The 16335-nt window shown below is 40.2% G+C and overlaps 1 protein-coding gene across 9 annotated transcripts in view; it reads left to right on the plus strand.

Annotated features, from left to right (window-relative positions):
* Positions 1-16335, plus strand: part of TTC23 (tetratricopeptide repeat domain 23) — a 142874-nt gene that overhangs the window by 79534 nt on the left and 47005 nt on the right. For all 9 annotated transcript variants that reach the window (XM_020910905.2, XM_020910904.2, XM_020910903.2 and 6 more), the window contains one exon: positions 7036-7213. In XM_020910905.2, coding sequence (XP_020766564.2) covers positions 7036-7213 — 178 coding nt within the window. The remainder of the gene's footprint in view (positions 1-7035; positions 7214-16335) is intronic.

A 16335-nucleotide genomic window follows, 5' to 3' on the forward strand; every position in this document is an offset into this window, starting at 1 on the left:
TCCAGAGCAGGGAGGTTCACGGTTCTGTGGGAGCACAGAGGCACCCAGCCCAGCCTGGGATGTCAACGGACTGAGCCAGCACTAGGATGAGGGAGCCAGGTGCCCAGACCGCACCATTTAAGGAGGCACTAACACTTGGATGCCAACCCTGCTCTTTTTCCACCTCCTTAAATGATGTGTCCTAGATGTCTCCCTGGTCTCACGCTAGTTCTGGCCCTTGCAGGGAAGGCTACTTAAGGAGGAGACAGCCAAACTGAAACTGGAAGAGAGATGATAGAAAGATGAATGGCAGTTAGCCAGGCAGAAATGGAAGGAAGAATGCTCCAGATAGAAGGACCAGCAAAGATCCGTAGAGAACTAGGGGCTGAAAGAGAACCGGCATCATGGAAGCCAAGCGGGAATGTTCAGACGACCCTCATGAGTCATCTGAACTCATCAAGTTCGGGGAAGTAAGGGTCCCAGCAGAGCCACTGGTACGTCTCCAAATCCATCCATTATCCCCAAGACGGCCAGGTGTGCTCACTCAGCTTTGGGCTGCAGGACTGGTGTTTCTGTTCCAGCCCCATGTTGTCTTATTGTGAATTCTGCTAATCTGGGAGTTGGGAGCCACACTGAATTCATTTTTCCTCTCTGGCCTACCAGTACTTGGCTAATTTCCTTAACCACAGCTTATTGGCTTGAATCAATCATCTGACCGGAAAAGACTCCGGGTTTATCACCTATTACTAGATTCTTCCGCATCTGAAGTCATGATATGAAATATATTAACATATTTAAACTTATTGTGTAATTGATTTACTAGAGCATGCCATTAAAAATATTTTTGTTATCTTTTCTTTCTATGAATTTACTGCTTTGCACAGACTGAGGCTTTCCCCTGGAGATCTCCAGGACGTAGAGCTCCTCAGGAGACATGCCAACAGCTCTGGGAGGCTAAAGAGAGACCAGTAGCTCAGTGTTCAAGCCTGATTTATGGCATCCCTGTGGAAATGCCCACTGTGCTGAGTGTCAGGTGCAGCCAGACCGGTTCTCCTAACCTGCCCCCCAAAAGAGATGGGTAGGATCATCCAGTGAATCAGGACCAATTTAGAGCCAAAACCCACGTATCTTTCTGACCTGCTTTAAATGAGTAAGTTAGGAGTAATGTCTAGCTTGCAGATGATGTTAAGCTTAAAATATTTTCATTTTTGTTTAATAATTTTAGTATAGTTATTTCTTTAAACAAAAATGACTGTTAATGGTTATTACTGAGTCTCATCTATAATTCATTTTGCTTCCAAATGTTCACAAACTTTTCAAAAATAACATATTTATTTAGATATAATTCACAAACCATACAGTCCATTCAATGAAAGTATACAGTTTGATGGTTTTTAGTATGCAACCATCACCACAAGCAATTTTACATTTTCATTCCATTACCAGTCTCTCCCCATTCTCAAGTTCCCCAACCCCTGGCAACTACTAATCTACTTTCAGTCTGTATGGATCTGCCTGTTAAGGACATTTCATATGAATGGAACCTTAGAGTATGTGGTCTTCTGTGACTGGCCCCTTTCACTTTGTGTAATTTTTTCAAGGTTCATCTGTCTTGTAACATATATCAAAACTTCCCTTTTATGGCCAAATAACATTTTATTGCGTGAACATACCACATTTTGTTCATTCGTTCTTTGGTTAGTTGGTGGACATTTGGGTTGTTTCTACTTTTTGGCTCTTATGAACTGTGCAGTTATGAACATTCGTGTACAAGTCTTTATGTTAACGTATGTGTTCATTTCTTTTGGGTATATACCTGGTAGTGAATTGCGAGGTCATCTTGTAATTCTGTGTTTAAACTTTTGAGAAAATGACAGTTTTACATACCCACCAGCAGTGTGTGAGGATCCAATTTTTCCACATCCTTGTTAACGGTTACTGTCTTTTAAAAAATCATTGTTATTATAGCCACCATCCTAATGGATATAAAGTGGTATCTCATTGTAATTTTGATTTGCATTGTCTTGATGACTAATGATGAACATCTCTTTATGTGTGCATCTTCTTCAGAGAAATGACTATTCAGATGTTTTGCTCATTTTTAAATCGGGCAATTTATCTTTTATTACTATTGTAAGAGTCCTTTATATAGTCTGGATTCAAGTCCCTCATCAGAAATATGATTTGCAAAACTTTTCCACAAACTACATTTTTCACCATCCATTTTTTTATATGTCCTAAATAATATTTTTAAAGATGGGAACTTTCCTGGTAGCTCAGACAGTAAAGAATCCGCTGGCAATGTAGGAGACCCGGATTCAGTCCCTGGATCAGGAAGATGCTCTGGAGAAAGGAATGGCAACCCACTCCAGTGTTCTTGCCTGAAGAATTCCATGGACAGAGGAACCTGGCAGGCTACAGTCATGGGTTGCAAAGAGTTGGACATGACTGAGCGACTAACACTTTCACTTTCAAATAATTTTGAACATGTATGGTCAATCAAACTTTATATAGCACCATTCAGCCACTAAAAGCGATATTATACCCTTCATTGCCACATATTCTAAAACATTATGATCTTTTTTTTAAAAATGCATAGAAAATCACCTGGAAGTATATATATCAAAGTGTATAGCAGTCATCTTTAGATGTTGTGATTACATTGATATATTTTAATTTTTAATATCTCTTCTTACTTTTAATGATGAATATATATAGTTCTTATAGTGAATTATTCTCAACTTTTAAAAAAGCCCAGTTGTATAAGAAAATTCCTGCCTCACTTGCAGGCTTGAGTTTGACTGATCCTACCCGTTATTTGGGTAGAATTTTATGTAGGTGGGAACAAGCTGAGCCCACACATGAGCCCGGTTCAACATGAGAACAACCTGAAACTGTGCCTCTCAGTTCCAAAGAAACCACAGCCGGGGAGGGAAGGAGTAAAAGTGTGATTGTGTGTAGGCATTTCATATCAACCTGTATAGCTGGCTTCAGTTTTAAAGCACTTTCAGACATCTTCTTTGATTCTCACAGCAACCCTATTGGACTCCAGTGTTCAGACGATGAAACCAAGTTTCAAAGCGTTTTGTTCTTTCTCAGGGTTGTGTGTCCTAGTTAGTAAGGATGCTAAAACTACTGTTTGGGTTTTCTACTCCTTTTGCAGTATTTGTAATTGATTGCCCTGCCTCTCACACTGTATTCTTTTCTAGAAAATTCTCTCTGAGAGTCAGGTGTGTCTGAAGGATGACATTTTGATACCTGAAAAGACAATGCTGTGTTAACTTGGAGTGCTGTGCATGCTTCGGCTAAGATGGTTGCTAGATGGCTTCACAAACCCCCAAATTCTTTTCTTTAGTGTTCTAACTCAGGAAAGGAAGAACTTTTGATATATGAATTAATGTATGCCTTGTTTCATGTACTTTTCTATTTTTTCCTCATTTATAATCTTGATTGCTAAGCTGTGAATATTGCTTTCAAGTTGTTGCCCGGATGAAATCATCTTGGCATTTGTGTTGGCTTTATTACTCCTCTATGACTTTTACAGGCAACTTTGGAAACAAAGGACCTCTTCTTTACTTCCTTGGCACACTCTTCATCATTTATGAAGATAATAAAGGAAGTTGAATTTTTTTTCCTTTGATGAAACATCTATGGCATTGTCTGAGTTCTCTAGGTTAAATTAGGTCCAAAAAAATCAGAAATAATTTTAAAAGTTTGTGATTTTTTCTAGATTCTAGACAAAAAGTTGGTGTACAAACTTTTTCTGTAAAGACCCAGACAGTAAATGTTTTTGCCTTTGTAGGCCATATAGTGTCTGTTGCAACTAGTCAACTCTGCACTGTAGTGCAAAAGCAGCTGTAGATAATAAGTAAACAAGTGGGCCTGACTATGTCAATAAAACTTTATTTACAAAAGTAGTCAGTGAGTAGATTTGGTCTATAGACCATGGTTTGCTGACTCCTGTTTTCAGTTACTTAATCTTTGTCTACCAGGAAGCTTAATTTGTTTGGCTAAGTGATTTGTTACCAGCCATATGTTTCAAAGCCTCTTTCTATCACCACAGATGCCAGTGGATTTTCTCTCAAAAAATAAAATATGATATGTACAAAGTGGCACCACCAACTCAATGGATGTGAGTTTGAGCAAATTCTGGGAGATGGTGGAGGACAGGGAAGCCTGGCGTACTGCAGTCCGTGGGGTCACAAAGAGTCGACAGGACTGAACAACTTAACAATGACAACAGCAGAGCTACTTAGTATCCACTACATTCTAAGCTCATTAAGAGAGTTAGAAGATGAGTCCAGCATTACTAGATCATCCATTAATCTCTTCCTTTCCAAGGTTAGAGCCCCTGCAAGTTACAATCTAGATGCTTCTTGGTCCCGGAACATATCCCTGACCTCCTCTTGTGTTGTCAACCTCTTTACAATTATAGAAGGTATCCCAGTTTATAAGCTATTCAATGAACATTTTATTTCACTATGATCATCTGAACCACAGATCTAAAAAGTAACTCTATTAGTCATTTCCTTTGAAATTTACTGAAGGGCAAAATAGTTGTGAAAAGTATTCAATGACTATGTTGACCTAAAAAAAAAAAAAAAAAACAAGGCTGCCAGTTATTTCTCCAGAAATAAAAAATTAGGTTCATAAAGGATTGGCAGAAAATTTCAATCTGGGGGTCTGAAACCATGGTGAACGATATGCAAGACTCCACCTGGCAAGGGAAGGAAAATGCTTTTATAGAAGAGGAAAGAATTTGAGAGAGCCAGAGTACACAAAGAGTCCATGACTTTTCACTGGCTAAGTTCTTACCAGGAATGAAGAGGAGCCTCTCTTCTTCCTGTTGGGCTCTGCCGTCCTCCCCAGGGCAGGAAAATTCCCAATTCTGGGCTGCTGGCTCTGTTTCTGTTTATTAATGTTTTTTTACAGTTGAGTTAAGAACAAAACCCATTTTTATGGTCTCTTAGTCACTTTCTCACATTTCATCTCAGTTTTTAGGTAATTAGAAATTGTAAGGCCTTTTAGTAGTAAAGATTCTGGGGTAGAGGCAACATAGGAAGGATTGATTTCTTTTATTATGAGTTTTGTAACTAAAAATTTTCCATGAAAAAAAATTTCTAATAATTTTCACAGGTGTTTCAGAAAAGATTGTTTTTTAATTGTTTGGTAAACACTATATAGAGATATATATTTTTTATATGAGAGACCCTTACCCTAAGAACCTACAAGATTATTTTCCCACTACCAACTTTAAATTAACATTTTTCTCATGTAAAAGTAATATATTTTTATAGAATAAAATTTGGGAAATTTATAAAGTATAAATAAGAAGAGTAAAATCATTCACAACTCCTTAGAAATAACTACTGCTAACATTTTAGTGACATTTAGATAGCTCTTTATGCAAATGTTTACATGTAGATTAGATGCAAAATTTTCACATGCATAAGATTATGACTTAGCTGGTAAAGAATCCACCTGCAAGGCAGGAGACCTTGGTTCAGTCCTGGGATGGGAAGATCCCCTGGAGAAGGGGAAGGCTACCCACTCCAGTGTTCTGGCCTGGAGAGCTCCAAGGACTGTATAGACCATGGGGCCACAAAAAGTCAGACACGACTCTCACTTTCTTCAAGATTGTATAAAGTGTTTTTGCAGTCTGCCGTTTTGCTGAATAATATATAGTGGATATACTTCTGTGATGATAAATGCAGATCAAAATTAGCTTTAACGGCTACATGGCATTCCACAATGTAGATGTACTTGCTATAACCCACTTAATAATCATCTACTGAGGTATTTTAAGTGCTTTATACTCTTCCACTATTACAAAGAATGCTTCAGTAAACATTTTTATAGATTGTTCTTGTGCCAGAGTATTTCTCAAGATAAACTACTAAAAGTGCAATTAGAAATGTGTGTACATATATATGTATAATTCTGATATAGAAAAGCTTGTACCCAAATTACATTCTTCCCAACACTTAATGAGAGTGCTTTACACCCTCATCAAACTGGGAAATTTCTATAATTTCTCAGTGGATCAGTTATCAGCATCTTAGCGTGCTTTCTGATTACTGCTGTTGTTTTAATATTTTATATTTTTTAAAACAACACCTACACAGCACTTACTATATGTCAGAGACTATTCTAGATGTTCCTTTTATTAATATTAACCACTTTAATTTAATCTTCATAGCAATGCAGTGAAGCAGGCACTTTTATTATCATTAACTTGTGGTTGTTTAGTCACTAAGTCAGTCCAACTCTTTGCAACTCCATGGACTGCAGCATGCCAGGCTTCTCTGTCCCTTACTGTTTTTTTGGAGTTTGCTCATACTTGTGTCCATTGAGTCAGTGATGCCATCCAACCGTCTCATCCTCTGTCACCCCCTTCTCCTACTGCCCTCAATCTTTCCCAGTGAGGGTCTTTTCCAGTGAGTTGGCTATTTGCATCAGATAGCCAAAGTATTGGAGCTTCAGCTTCAGCAGCAGTCCTTTCAGTGTATATTCGGGGTTGATTTCCTTTAGGATTGACTGGTTTGATCTCCTTCCTGTCTAAGGAACTCTCAAGAGTCTTCTCCAACACCACAGTTCAAAAGTATCAGTTTTTTTCTAGCTCTGAGCCTTCTTTATGGTTCAGCTCTCACATCCGTACATGACTACTGGAAAAGCTATAGCTTTGACTATATGGACCTTTGTTGGCAAAGTGATGTCTCTGCTTTTGAGTACACTGTCTAGGTTTGTCATAGCTTTTCTTTTAGCATTGCTTTTTCTTTTCTTTTTAAGATACCTTTTGTTAACTTACAGGTGAGAAAACTGTCGAGTAACCTAAAGGTCCTACATCTAATAAGTCATAGAGCCAGGATTTCAATCTTCCTGATTACCCCAATGTCTGTCCTCTAAACCGCTATGCCCTGCTGCTCCTTGGAGGAAAGAAAGGCTTAGCTGCCTAGGAAATGAACCTGGGAAACAGGAGTCAGAAAGTCAAATCCATCTTTTATTTTCAGTATCTTCCATTTTAATTATTTAAAAAATAATCCTTTTGTTTTCTAGGGTATATCAAGGTCAGAAGAAATCAAAAGAAGCTCTGCCCCACTACCAAGAGGCTTTAGAATATACTGAGATCAGTAGAGGTGAAAAAAGTCTTGAGTGTGTACCAATACTGAGGGAACTGTCAGCTGCAGAGCAGGCCCTGGGATTTCACGATGCATCCATCAACAACCTTGTACAGGTAAGCTGCAATGTACTGGCCACCAAAGCTGACCCACTGCTTCTCACAGATAAAAGTGGAATAGCAGCTCTGAGAATGTCTGGCTTAGTTGTGTGCTCTAGATACATACAACACTGCCTGGAGTAAAAGTTCAACAAACATCTTCACATAGGTGCCCACTTGGGCGAGCATGGGATTACCGTTCCTCTGTTACCCTTGCCTGCTCCACAAACAACCCGAGACCCCCTGAAGGTGGCTTTCCCACAGCAGGTGCATAATTTAATTCTTGTTTCATAGACAGTTTCTTTATTCTTTAAAGTTTATCTATGTACAGATTATGTGACCAAATTTATTAGGGTTATTTTCTACCACATTCTGCAATCTTTACCTGAAGTTACTTAGAATTGTCAGCTGGTAACTGCTGTTCCACTTTATCATTAAAAAATTCCTCTGTGAGTGTGTCAGTTAGGGTTCTCCAAAACAGAACCAGTTGGATATATACATAGAGAAAGAGAAGGATTTATTTAAGGAATTGGCTCACACAATTGTGGGGGCTGACAAGTCTGAAATCCATAGGCTGGGTGGGCCAGCTGAAAACGCAAGCAGAGTCTCTATGTCACAGTCCCCCTTCTTTACTGGAACCTCAGCCTTTTATTCTGTATGAGGCCTACTCATATTGTTGAAGGTAACCTCCTTTATTCAAAGTCTACTGATCATAAATGTTCATCACAACTACAAAGTACATTCAAAGCAACTTTTAGGCTAGTATTTGACCTAACAACTGGCCACCACAGCCTAGCTGAGCTGACACATAAAACTAACCATCACGTCAGTTTAATGTTTTTATATGGTCTTATCTGCTAAAAGCACCTTTTAAATTGTTTTCTGAGAACTTTTCCCTATTAAAGTTGTAAAATATAGACTAACTCATTTTTTATTTCAAATGAGATATAATGATGTAGTACTGAGAGTTCTTTATTGCTATTTATTTTAAAATTTGTATGACTATTTAGACTCCCATGCACAGTTTATTAGAGTGTGCCATTCTCTCACTTTCTCTAGATCATCTCCCTTAAATACTAATACCTATCCTATGATTTATTATTATTATCATTTTATAGATAAGTCAGTCAAGAATTAGGATGGTTGAGTGATATGCCCAGGAGTACACAGTCAATAAATGGCATAGCCCAGATTTAAATGCACTGTTTTTTGAAAGGTAATTCAGGCTGGTATGTAGAGAGTAGACTGGGGAGCTTGTGCCTGGGGTGGAGGTAGACTGAAGTACTGAAGGCTGAAGATGGAGCCGGCTTACACCAGGATGATGTTAGTAAGGATGAAGGAGTTGGGTATGACAAAGATTTAGGAGGCAGAATTTGTGAGATAATAGAAATTGAAAGGATACAGGACAAAGAGGGAAGGGGAAGAGCTGACGATGACTCCTGGGTTTCTAGTCTGGATACCTGAGACGTGTCTGCCATTTACAGTGGGGGAGCAGGGGTGACTGGGGGGTGACGAGATGGTGAGCTCAGGTTTTGATGGTGAGTCTGAGATGCCCCAAGCAGCAGTGACAGCTAGATAGTTATATAATCAGGACTAGAGTTGAGAAAATAGGTTAAAAAGTCCTCCCCTTGTACACAGTAATTGCCTTGGGAGAGACTGAGATCACCCAGGAAGGCTTTATGGAGTGAGAAGGGAAAAGGACTGATGACAGAGTCCTGAGGAACTTTGGTTGTGTAAAGAAGGATAAATCAGTAAAGGAAAAACGAAGAATTTGCCAGAAAAACAGGAAGAAAAGTAAAGAATAGATATCCTGTTCCTTTTGATACCTTTTGCTGTTATGGAGGACACGGAGCTGTTGGAAGGAAAAATGACTTAATATTTGTGAAATGTTGAGCACTGTGCCTACTAGTGCAATATATGAATTTTTAGAAAGTTCTCCCTTTCCTTTTCTTGTTTTTCTTTTTCTTTTATTGAGGACCTAGTTGAGGGAAGCGCTGGGGCACTAATGAGGACAGAATCCAGATTGTACTGTGAGTGAGGTGTGAGGAAGCAAAGGTAATATATGCAGATGCCTGCCTCAAAAAGTACCAAGAGGCAGGAAGACTGACCTAGGCAGGGGGCAGAGTACATGGAAGGTTCTGAAGGTAAGACAAAATCTGACACATTTTGGGGAACTGCGAGGAGTTCCTGATCCCTGGGCAATGGGTGTGGAAAGTCATGGTAAGGAATTCGAGCTGCACCCTGAGGGCAGTTAAGGGTTTTCAAGCAGGGAGAAGGACATCATCAGACTGTCAGTCTAGGAGGGCTGCTCCGCAGCACGGAGAACGGGCCGGACGGCAGAGATCATGACTGTCAGTCTAGGAGGGCTGCTCCGCAGCACGGAGAACGGGCTGGAAGGCAGAGATCATCAGACTGTCAGCCTAGGAGGGCTGCTCCGCAGCCCGGAGAACGGGCCGGACGGCAGAGATCATCAGACTGTCAGTCTAGGAGGGCTGCTCCGCAGCACGGAGAACAGACCAGATGGCAGAGATCATGACTGTCAGCCTAGGAGGGCTGCTCCGCAGCATGGAGAATGGGCCGGACGGCAGAGATCATCAGACTGTCAGTCTAGGAGGGCTGCTATGCAGCATGGAGAACGGGCCGGACTGCAGAGATCATCAGACTGTCAGTCTAGGAGGGCTGCTATGCAGCATGGACAACGGGCTGGACGGCAGAGATCATCAGACTGTCAGTCTAGGAGGGCTGCTCCGCAGCATGGAGAACGGGCCGGAAGGCAAAGATCATCAGACTGTCAGCCTAGGAGGGCTGCTCCGCAGCACGGAGAACGGGCCGGACGGCAGAGATCATCAGACTGTCAGTCTAGGAGGGCTGCTCCGCAGCACGGAGAACAGACCAGACGGCAGAGATCATGACTGTCAGCCTAGGAGGGCTGCTCCGCAGCATGGAGAATGGGCCGGATGGCAGAGATAATCAGACTGTCAGTCTAGGAGGGCTGCTATGCAGCATGGACAACGGGCTGGACGGCAGAGATCATCAGACTGTCAGTCTAGGAGGGCTGCTATGCAGCATGGACAATGGGCTGGACGGCAGAGATCATCAGACTGTCAGTCTAGGAGGGCTACTCCGCAGCATGGAGAACGGGCCGGACGGCAGAGATCATCAGACTGTCAGTCTAGGAGGGCTGCTCCGCAGCATGGAGAACGGGCCGGACGGCAGAGATCATCAGACTGTCAGTCTAGCAGGGCTGCTATGCAGCATGGACAACGGGCTGGACGGCAGAGATCATCAGACTGTCAGTCTAGGAGGGCTGCTCCGCAGCATGGAGAACGGGCCAGACGGCAGAGATCATCAGACTGTCAGTCTAGCAGGGCTGCTATGCAGCATGGACAACGGGCTGGACGGCAGAGATCATCAGACTGTCAGTCTAGCAGGGCTGCTATGCAGCATGGACAACGGGCCGGACGGCAGAGATCATCAGACTGTCAGTCTAGCAGGGCTGCTATGCAGCATGGACAACGGGCTGGACGGCAGAGATCATCAGACTGTCAGTCTAGGAGGGCTGCTCCGCAGCATGGAGAACGGGCCGGACGGCAGAGATCATCAGACTTTCAGTCTAGGAGGGCTGCTCCGCAAGCATGGAGAACAGGCGGGACGGCAGAGAGATAAGCAGGGAGGTCGCTCAGGAGATGGCTGCAGCAGACCAGGTAGAGAGGGTGGCAGCCCGGACTCAGGGGGTGTCGTGAGAATGGAACGACATGGACGGATCTGATACAGATTTATGGAGAGTAGAAATGACAGGCCTGGGAGGTGCACAGATGTGGGGGGTGAAGGAGATGGAGGGGTCCAGCTTTAGACCAACATTCTGTCTATGGCTGGTCGGGACATTTACTACGCAAAAGAACACTGGTAGATTTGCAGTTTTTTGTTAGTATCAATAATTCTGAATATTCTTATAAAAAACTTTTTCCTTTCCTTAAGTTATTTGCTGATACAAATTTCTAAAAGTTAAACTGCTGGTAGGTAAAGCATAGATATTTTATACTTCTTAATTTTTATTGATGTTCTACCAAAGGGTTTTGATTTACCTGTCCACCAGAAATTTGCTTTTCTATGCTCTTAATTGAGCTACTTTTACACCAACTTTGTCAACTTTTTTTATATTGTTTTACTTAACATTCAGAAACCTAAAGTCATGGCGTCTGGTCTTCTTGGCAAATAGATGGGGAAACAATGGAAACAGTGAGAGACTTTCTTTTGGGGGCTCCAAAATCACTGCAGGTGGTGACTGCAGCCATGAAATTAAAAGATGCTTGCTCCTAGGAAGAAAAGCTATGACCAACCTAGACAGCATATTATAAAGCAGAGACATTACTTTGCCAACAAAGATCCATCTACTCAAAGCTATGGTTTTTCCAGTAGTCATGTATGGATGTGAGAGTTGGACTATAAAGAAGGCAGAGGGCTGAACAATTGATGCTTTTGAACTTTGGTGTTAGAGAAGACTCTTGAGAGTCCCTTGGACTGCAAGGAGATCCAACCAGTCCATCCTAAAGGAGATCAGTCCTGGGTGTTCATTGGGAGGACTGATGCTGAAGCTGAAACTCCAATACTTTGGCATAGAACTGACTTATTTGAAAAGATCCTGATGCTGGGAAAGATTGAAGATGGGAGGAGAAGGGGATGACAGAGGATGAGATGGTTGGATGGTATCACTGACTTGATGGGCAGGAGTTTGAGCAAGGTTTGGGAGTTGGTGATGGACAGGGGAGCCTGGCATGCTGCAGTCCATGGGGTCGCAAAGAGTCGGACATGACTGAGCGACTGAACTGAACTAAACTGAACTGAACAAATTTTATTAATTAAAATTTTTTCCGAGTCCATATACCCTCAATGTTTGCTATCAGACCTTTCCTCAAAGATCTGCTGAGGACAAACCTGCCCTCAGTCTCAGCGCTGTCTTTGCTGCACCAGTTCCTAAAGTTCAAAAAAAGAAATCAAGATATACTCAGAGTATTCCTGCAAGGGCCATCACCCCTTACAAAATTCACTAGACTAAAAAATGGCTTCTAAGACCCAATAGTATGCATTGCAAAGATTTGAGCTTGCTTTATACATTCCCCAAACTGTGTTTCATAGGACACTAGAATCTCATGAGAGTTCATAGGTCTATCCAGGAAAAGTGAATTCAGAAATATTAAGATTGGTATGGGACATATTCTGTTTGGTCAGTTAGCCCAATACTGTCCTTCTTGGCAATTTTTCCTGCTCCAATAAAAATACATCATGTGCTGCACTTAGTTGTCAAGGACTCTGATCTCCTGTAATCTAAACAGTTTCTCAGCTTGTCTTTGTCTATTATGACAATGAAATTTTTGAAGAATACAGGCCAGTTATTTCATAGACTGTGCCTTAGTTTGGGTTTATCTGATGCTTCCTCCTGGCTAGTTCTGACAGTGCAAGCCCAGCTAGAACGCTACAAAAGGACATTATGTTTTCTTGGGGTATTGTATTTGGAGGCACATGAAATCCATTTGTCCTTCACTGGTGACACTAATTTATCTCCCAGTGATGTGTGTGCTACTGCACTGTATAATAACAATTTTTCTGTTTGCAGCCAATACTCATTCTGTAAAAAGGCGCTTTTAAGACTATGCAAATATCTTACTCCTCTTTGAAATGTCCCTCTAGGTTAAGCATCCATTGATGAGTTTTTCACAAGCCAATCTTTACCATGATGGTTGCAAATCAGTGATTTTTCCATCTGTCATTCTATGTACATTTATCAGTTGAAATGTCTCTCCCTCTTCTCACCAGGTTATCTATTTGTTGTGTGTATATTTGCTTTTTTCACCTAACAATACATCCTGAAAATCACCTTATACAGTTCATTTAAATCTTTATTTATTATACAGACGGATGATACTCTATTTTTAATGTACATACTATAGTTTTTTCAAATAGTTTAGTTTTGGCATTTAAGTTGTTGTTGTTCAGTCGCTAAGTTGTGTCTGACTCTTTGTGACCCCATGGACTGCAGCACACCAGACTTCCCTGTCCTTCACTTTTGCTTAAACTCATGTTCGTTGAGTCGGTGATGCCATCCAACCATTTCATTCTCTGCTGCCCCCTTCTTCTCCTGCCCTCAGTCTTTCCCAGCATCAGGGTCTTTTCTAATGAGTCAGTTCTTTGCATCAGGTGGCCAAAGTATTGGAGCTTCAGCTTCAGCATCAGTCCTTCCAGTGAATATCCAGGATTGATTTCCTTTAGGATTGACTTGTTTGATCTCCCTGCTGTCCAAGGGACTCTCAACAGTCTTCTCCAGCACCACAATTTGAAAGCATCAATTCTTCAGTGCTGAACCTTTTTTATGGTCCAACTCTCACATCCATACTTGACTACTGGCATTAGGTTAGGTTCCAGTATTTCATAAATAAAAATAATGTTGTAATGAATAACCTTACCCATATGTATTTTTGTATTGTTGGAGTTGTATCTTCAGAGTAAATTCCTAGAAATGGGACAGCTAGGTCAAAGGGAGCATACGTTGGTAGTTTTGTAGGATGTTGCCAGTCGCCTTTCATTGGGCTTCTACCATTTGTATTGCCATCAGTGGTATGTAGGGGTGCCTGTTTCCCCACAGCCCCTTTCAGAAGAATGTTTTTGAATTAGTTCCCATCTGATAGTTGAGATGCTTTTGAATTAGTTGAATGCTTTTGAATTAGTTCCCATCTGATAGTTGAGAAGTGATATCTCAGTATAGTTTTAATCTACACTTCTCTTATTTAAAATGGAATTGAGTATCTTTTCATATATATAAGGGACTTCAGTATATTTTTGTGCACTTCCTTTTTTGTGCATTATTCATATTATTCATCCACTATTTAACAGAATTTTTATCTAGTTTGCCTTAACAGTTAAAATTTCTTCATAAATTACACTATGTGTCATAAATTTTTTCACCCAATTTATCATTTGTGTTTTTTAATTTTTGTGCATTTCATTGAGATAATTTACATATCATAAAACTTAACCCTTTTAAAGTGTACAATTTAGTGGTTTAATTATACTCACAAAGTGGTACAACCATTCAGTTCAGTTCAGTCACTCAGTTGTGTCCGACTCTTTGCGACCCCATGAATCGCAGCGCGCCAGGCCTCCCTGTCCATCACCAACTCATTGAGTTTACTCAAACTCATGTCCATCGAGTTGGTGATGCCATCCAGCCATCTCATCCTCTGTTGTCCCTTTCTCCTCCTGCCCCCAATCCCTCCCAGCATCAGGGTCTTTTCCAATGAGTCAACTCCTCACATGAGGTGGCCAAAGTATTGGACTTTCAGCTTCAGCATCAGTCCTTCCAGTGAACACCCAGGACTGATCTCCTTTAGGATGGACTGGTTGGATCTCCTTGCAGTCCAAGGGACTCTCAGGAGTCTTCTCCAGCACCACAGTTACTACTATCTAATTCCAGGAATTTTTCACCACTGTAAAAGAAACCTTGTGCCCATTAGGAATCATTCCTATTCCCTGCTCTTCCCACCCTCTGGCAACCACTATCTAATCTCTGTCTCTGTGGATTTGCCTATTATGGACAGTTCATATAATATGTGGCCTTTTGTCTTTGACTTCTGTTATTTAGCATAATTTTTACAAGGTTCATTTGTGTTTCGCATGTATCAGTACTTCATTTCCTATTTGTGACTGAATAGTACTCCTTTTGTTTACATTCATCAGTTGACTGACATTTGGGTTGTTTCCACTTTACGGTTACTATGAATAATGTTCTATTAGCATTCATATATAAGGTTTTCAAGGGTGTATATTTTCAGATCTCTTGTGTTTAAGTCTAGGAGTGGAATTTTGGGATCATGTAGTAACTCAATATTTATCTTTTTGAGGAACTGCCAAAGTATTTCCCAAAGTGACCTCAGCATTTTACATCTCCACGAGTAATGAATGAGTTTCACTTTCTCCACATCCTTACCAACCCTTGTAATTGTCTGTTTATAGTTTTGATTTGCATTTCTCTAATGACTAAAGATGTTCTGCATCTTTTATCTGTTTACTTGGCCATTTGTTTATCTTCTTTGGAGGTATGCCTATTCAAATCCTTTATATCCATTTTTAATATAGTTATTTGTCTTTCTATTGTTGACTTTAAGGGTTCTTTGTATATTCTGATACTAGATACTAGACCCTTATGATATATGATTTATGAAACTTTTCTCCTGTTATGTGGGTTGTCTTCTCACTGTCCTGATAGTATCTTTTGAAGCACAAAATATTTTAATTTTGATGATATTCAATTTATTTTTGGTATTGTTGTTTGTGTTTTTGACATCATATCTAAGAAGCCATTGCCTGATTCATGTTCATGAAGGCTTACGTCTTTATTTCCTTCTGATAATTCTGTAATTTTAGTTCTTACATTGAAGTCTTTGATTCATTTTGAGTTGTGTTTATATGATATGAAGCAAGGGTCTAACTTCTTTCTTTTGTATGTGGATTCTCAGTTGTCCCAGCACCATTTATTAAAAGGACTATTCTTTCATCATTGAAACACATTGACACCCATGTCCAAGTCAACTGACCAAGAATGTAAGGATTTATTTCTAGCCTTTCAATTCTTTCCACTGAGCTGTATGTCTATTCTTATGCCTATATCACAATATCAGTTGTTTTTGTTTTGTAGTGAGTTTATGGATATTAGGAATAACACTACTATGAAGATTCAAGTAAAAATTTTTTAGTAAGTTTTGAAATCCGTTAAGTGTGAAATCTCCAACGTTATTATTCTTTTTCAAGATTGCTTTGGCTATTCTGGGTCCCTTACATTTTCATATGAATTTTAAGATAAACTTTTTCTTTCCAGTTTCTGGAAAGAAAAATAAAGGAAACAGCTGGGATTTTGACAAGGATTGCATTGAATCTATATTGCAATTGTGAAGTATTGACATCTTAACAGTATTAAGCCTTTCAATACGTAAAATCCATAAATATCTCTTATTTATTTATGTCTTAATTTCTTTCAACCATGTTTTATAGTACCAATTTTGTACTTCTTTTGGTAGATTTATTATCAAGTATTTTGTGGTTTTTTTGTGTTATTACAAATGAAAGTATTTTCTTAATTTCCTTTTCTT

Source organism: Odocoileus virginianus, chromosome 16 (genome assembly GCF_023699985.2).
Source record: "Odocoileus virginianus isolate 20LAN1187 ecotype Illinois chromosome 16, Ovbor_1.2, whole genome shotgun sequence".
Lineage (NCBI taxonomy): Eukaryota > Metazoa > Chordata > Mammalia > Artiodactyla > Cervidae > Odocoileus > Odocoileus virginianus.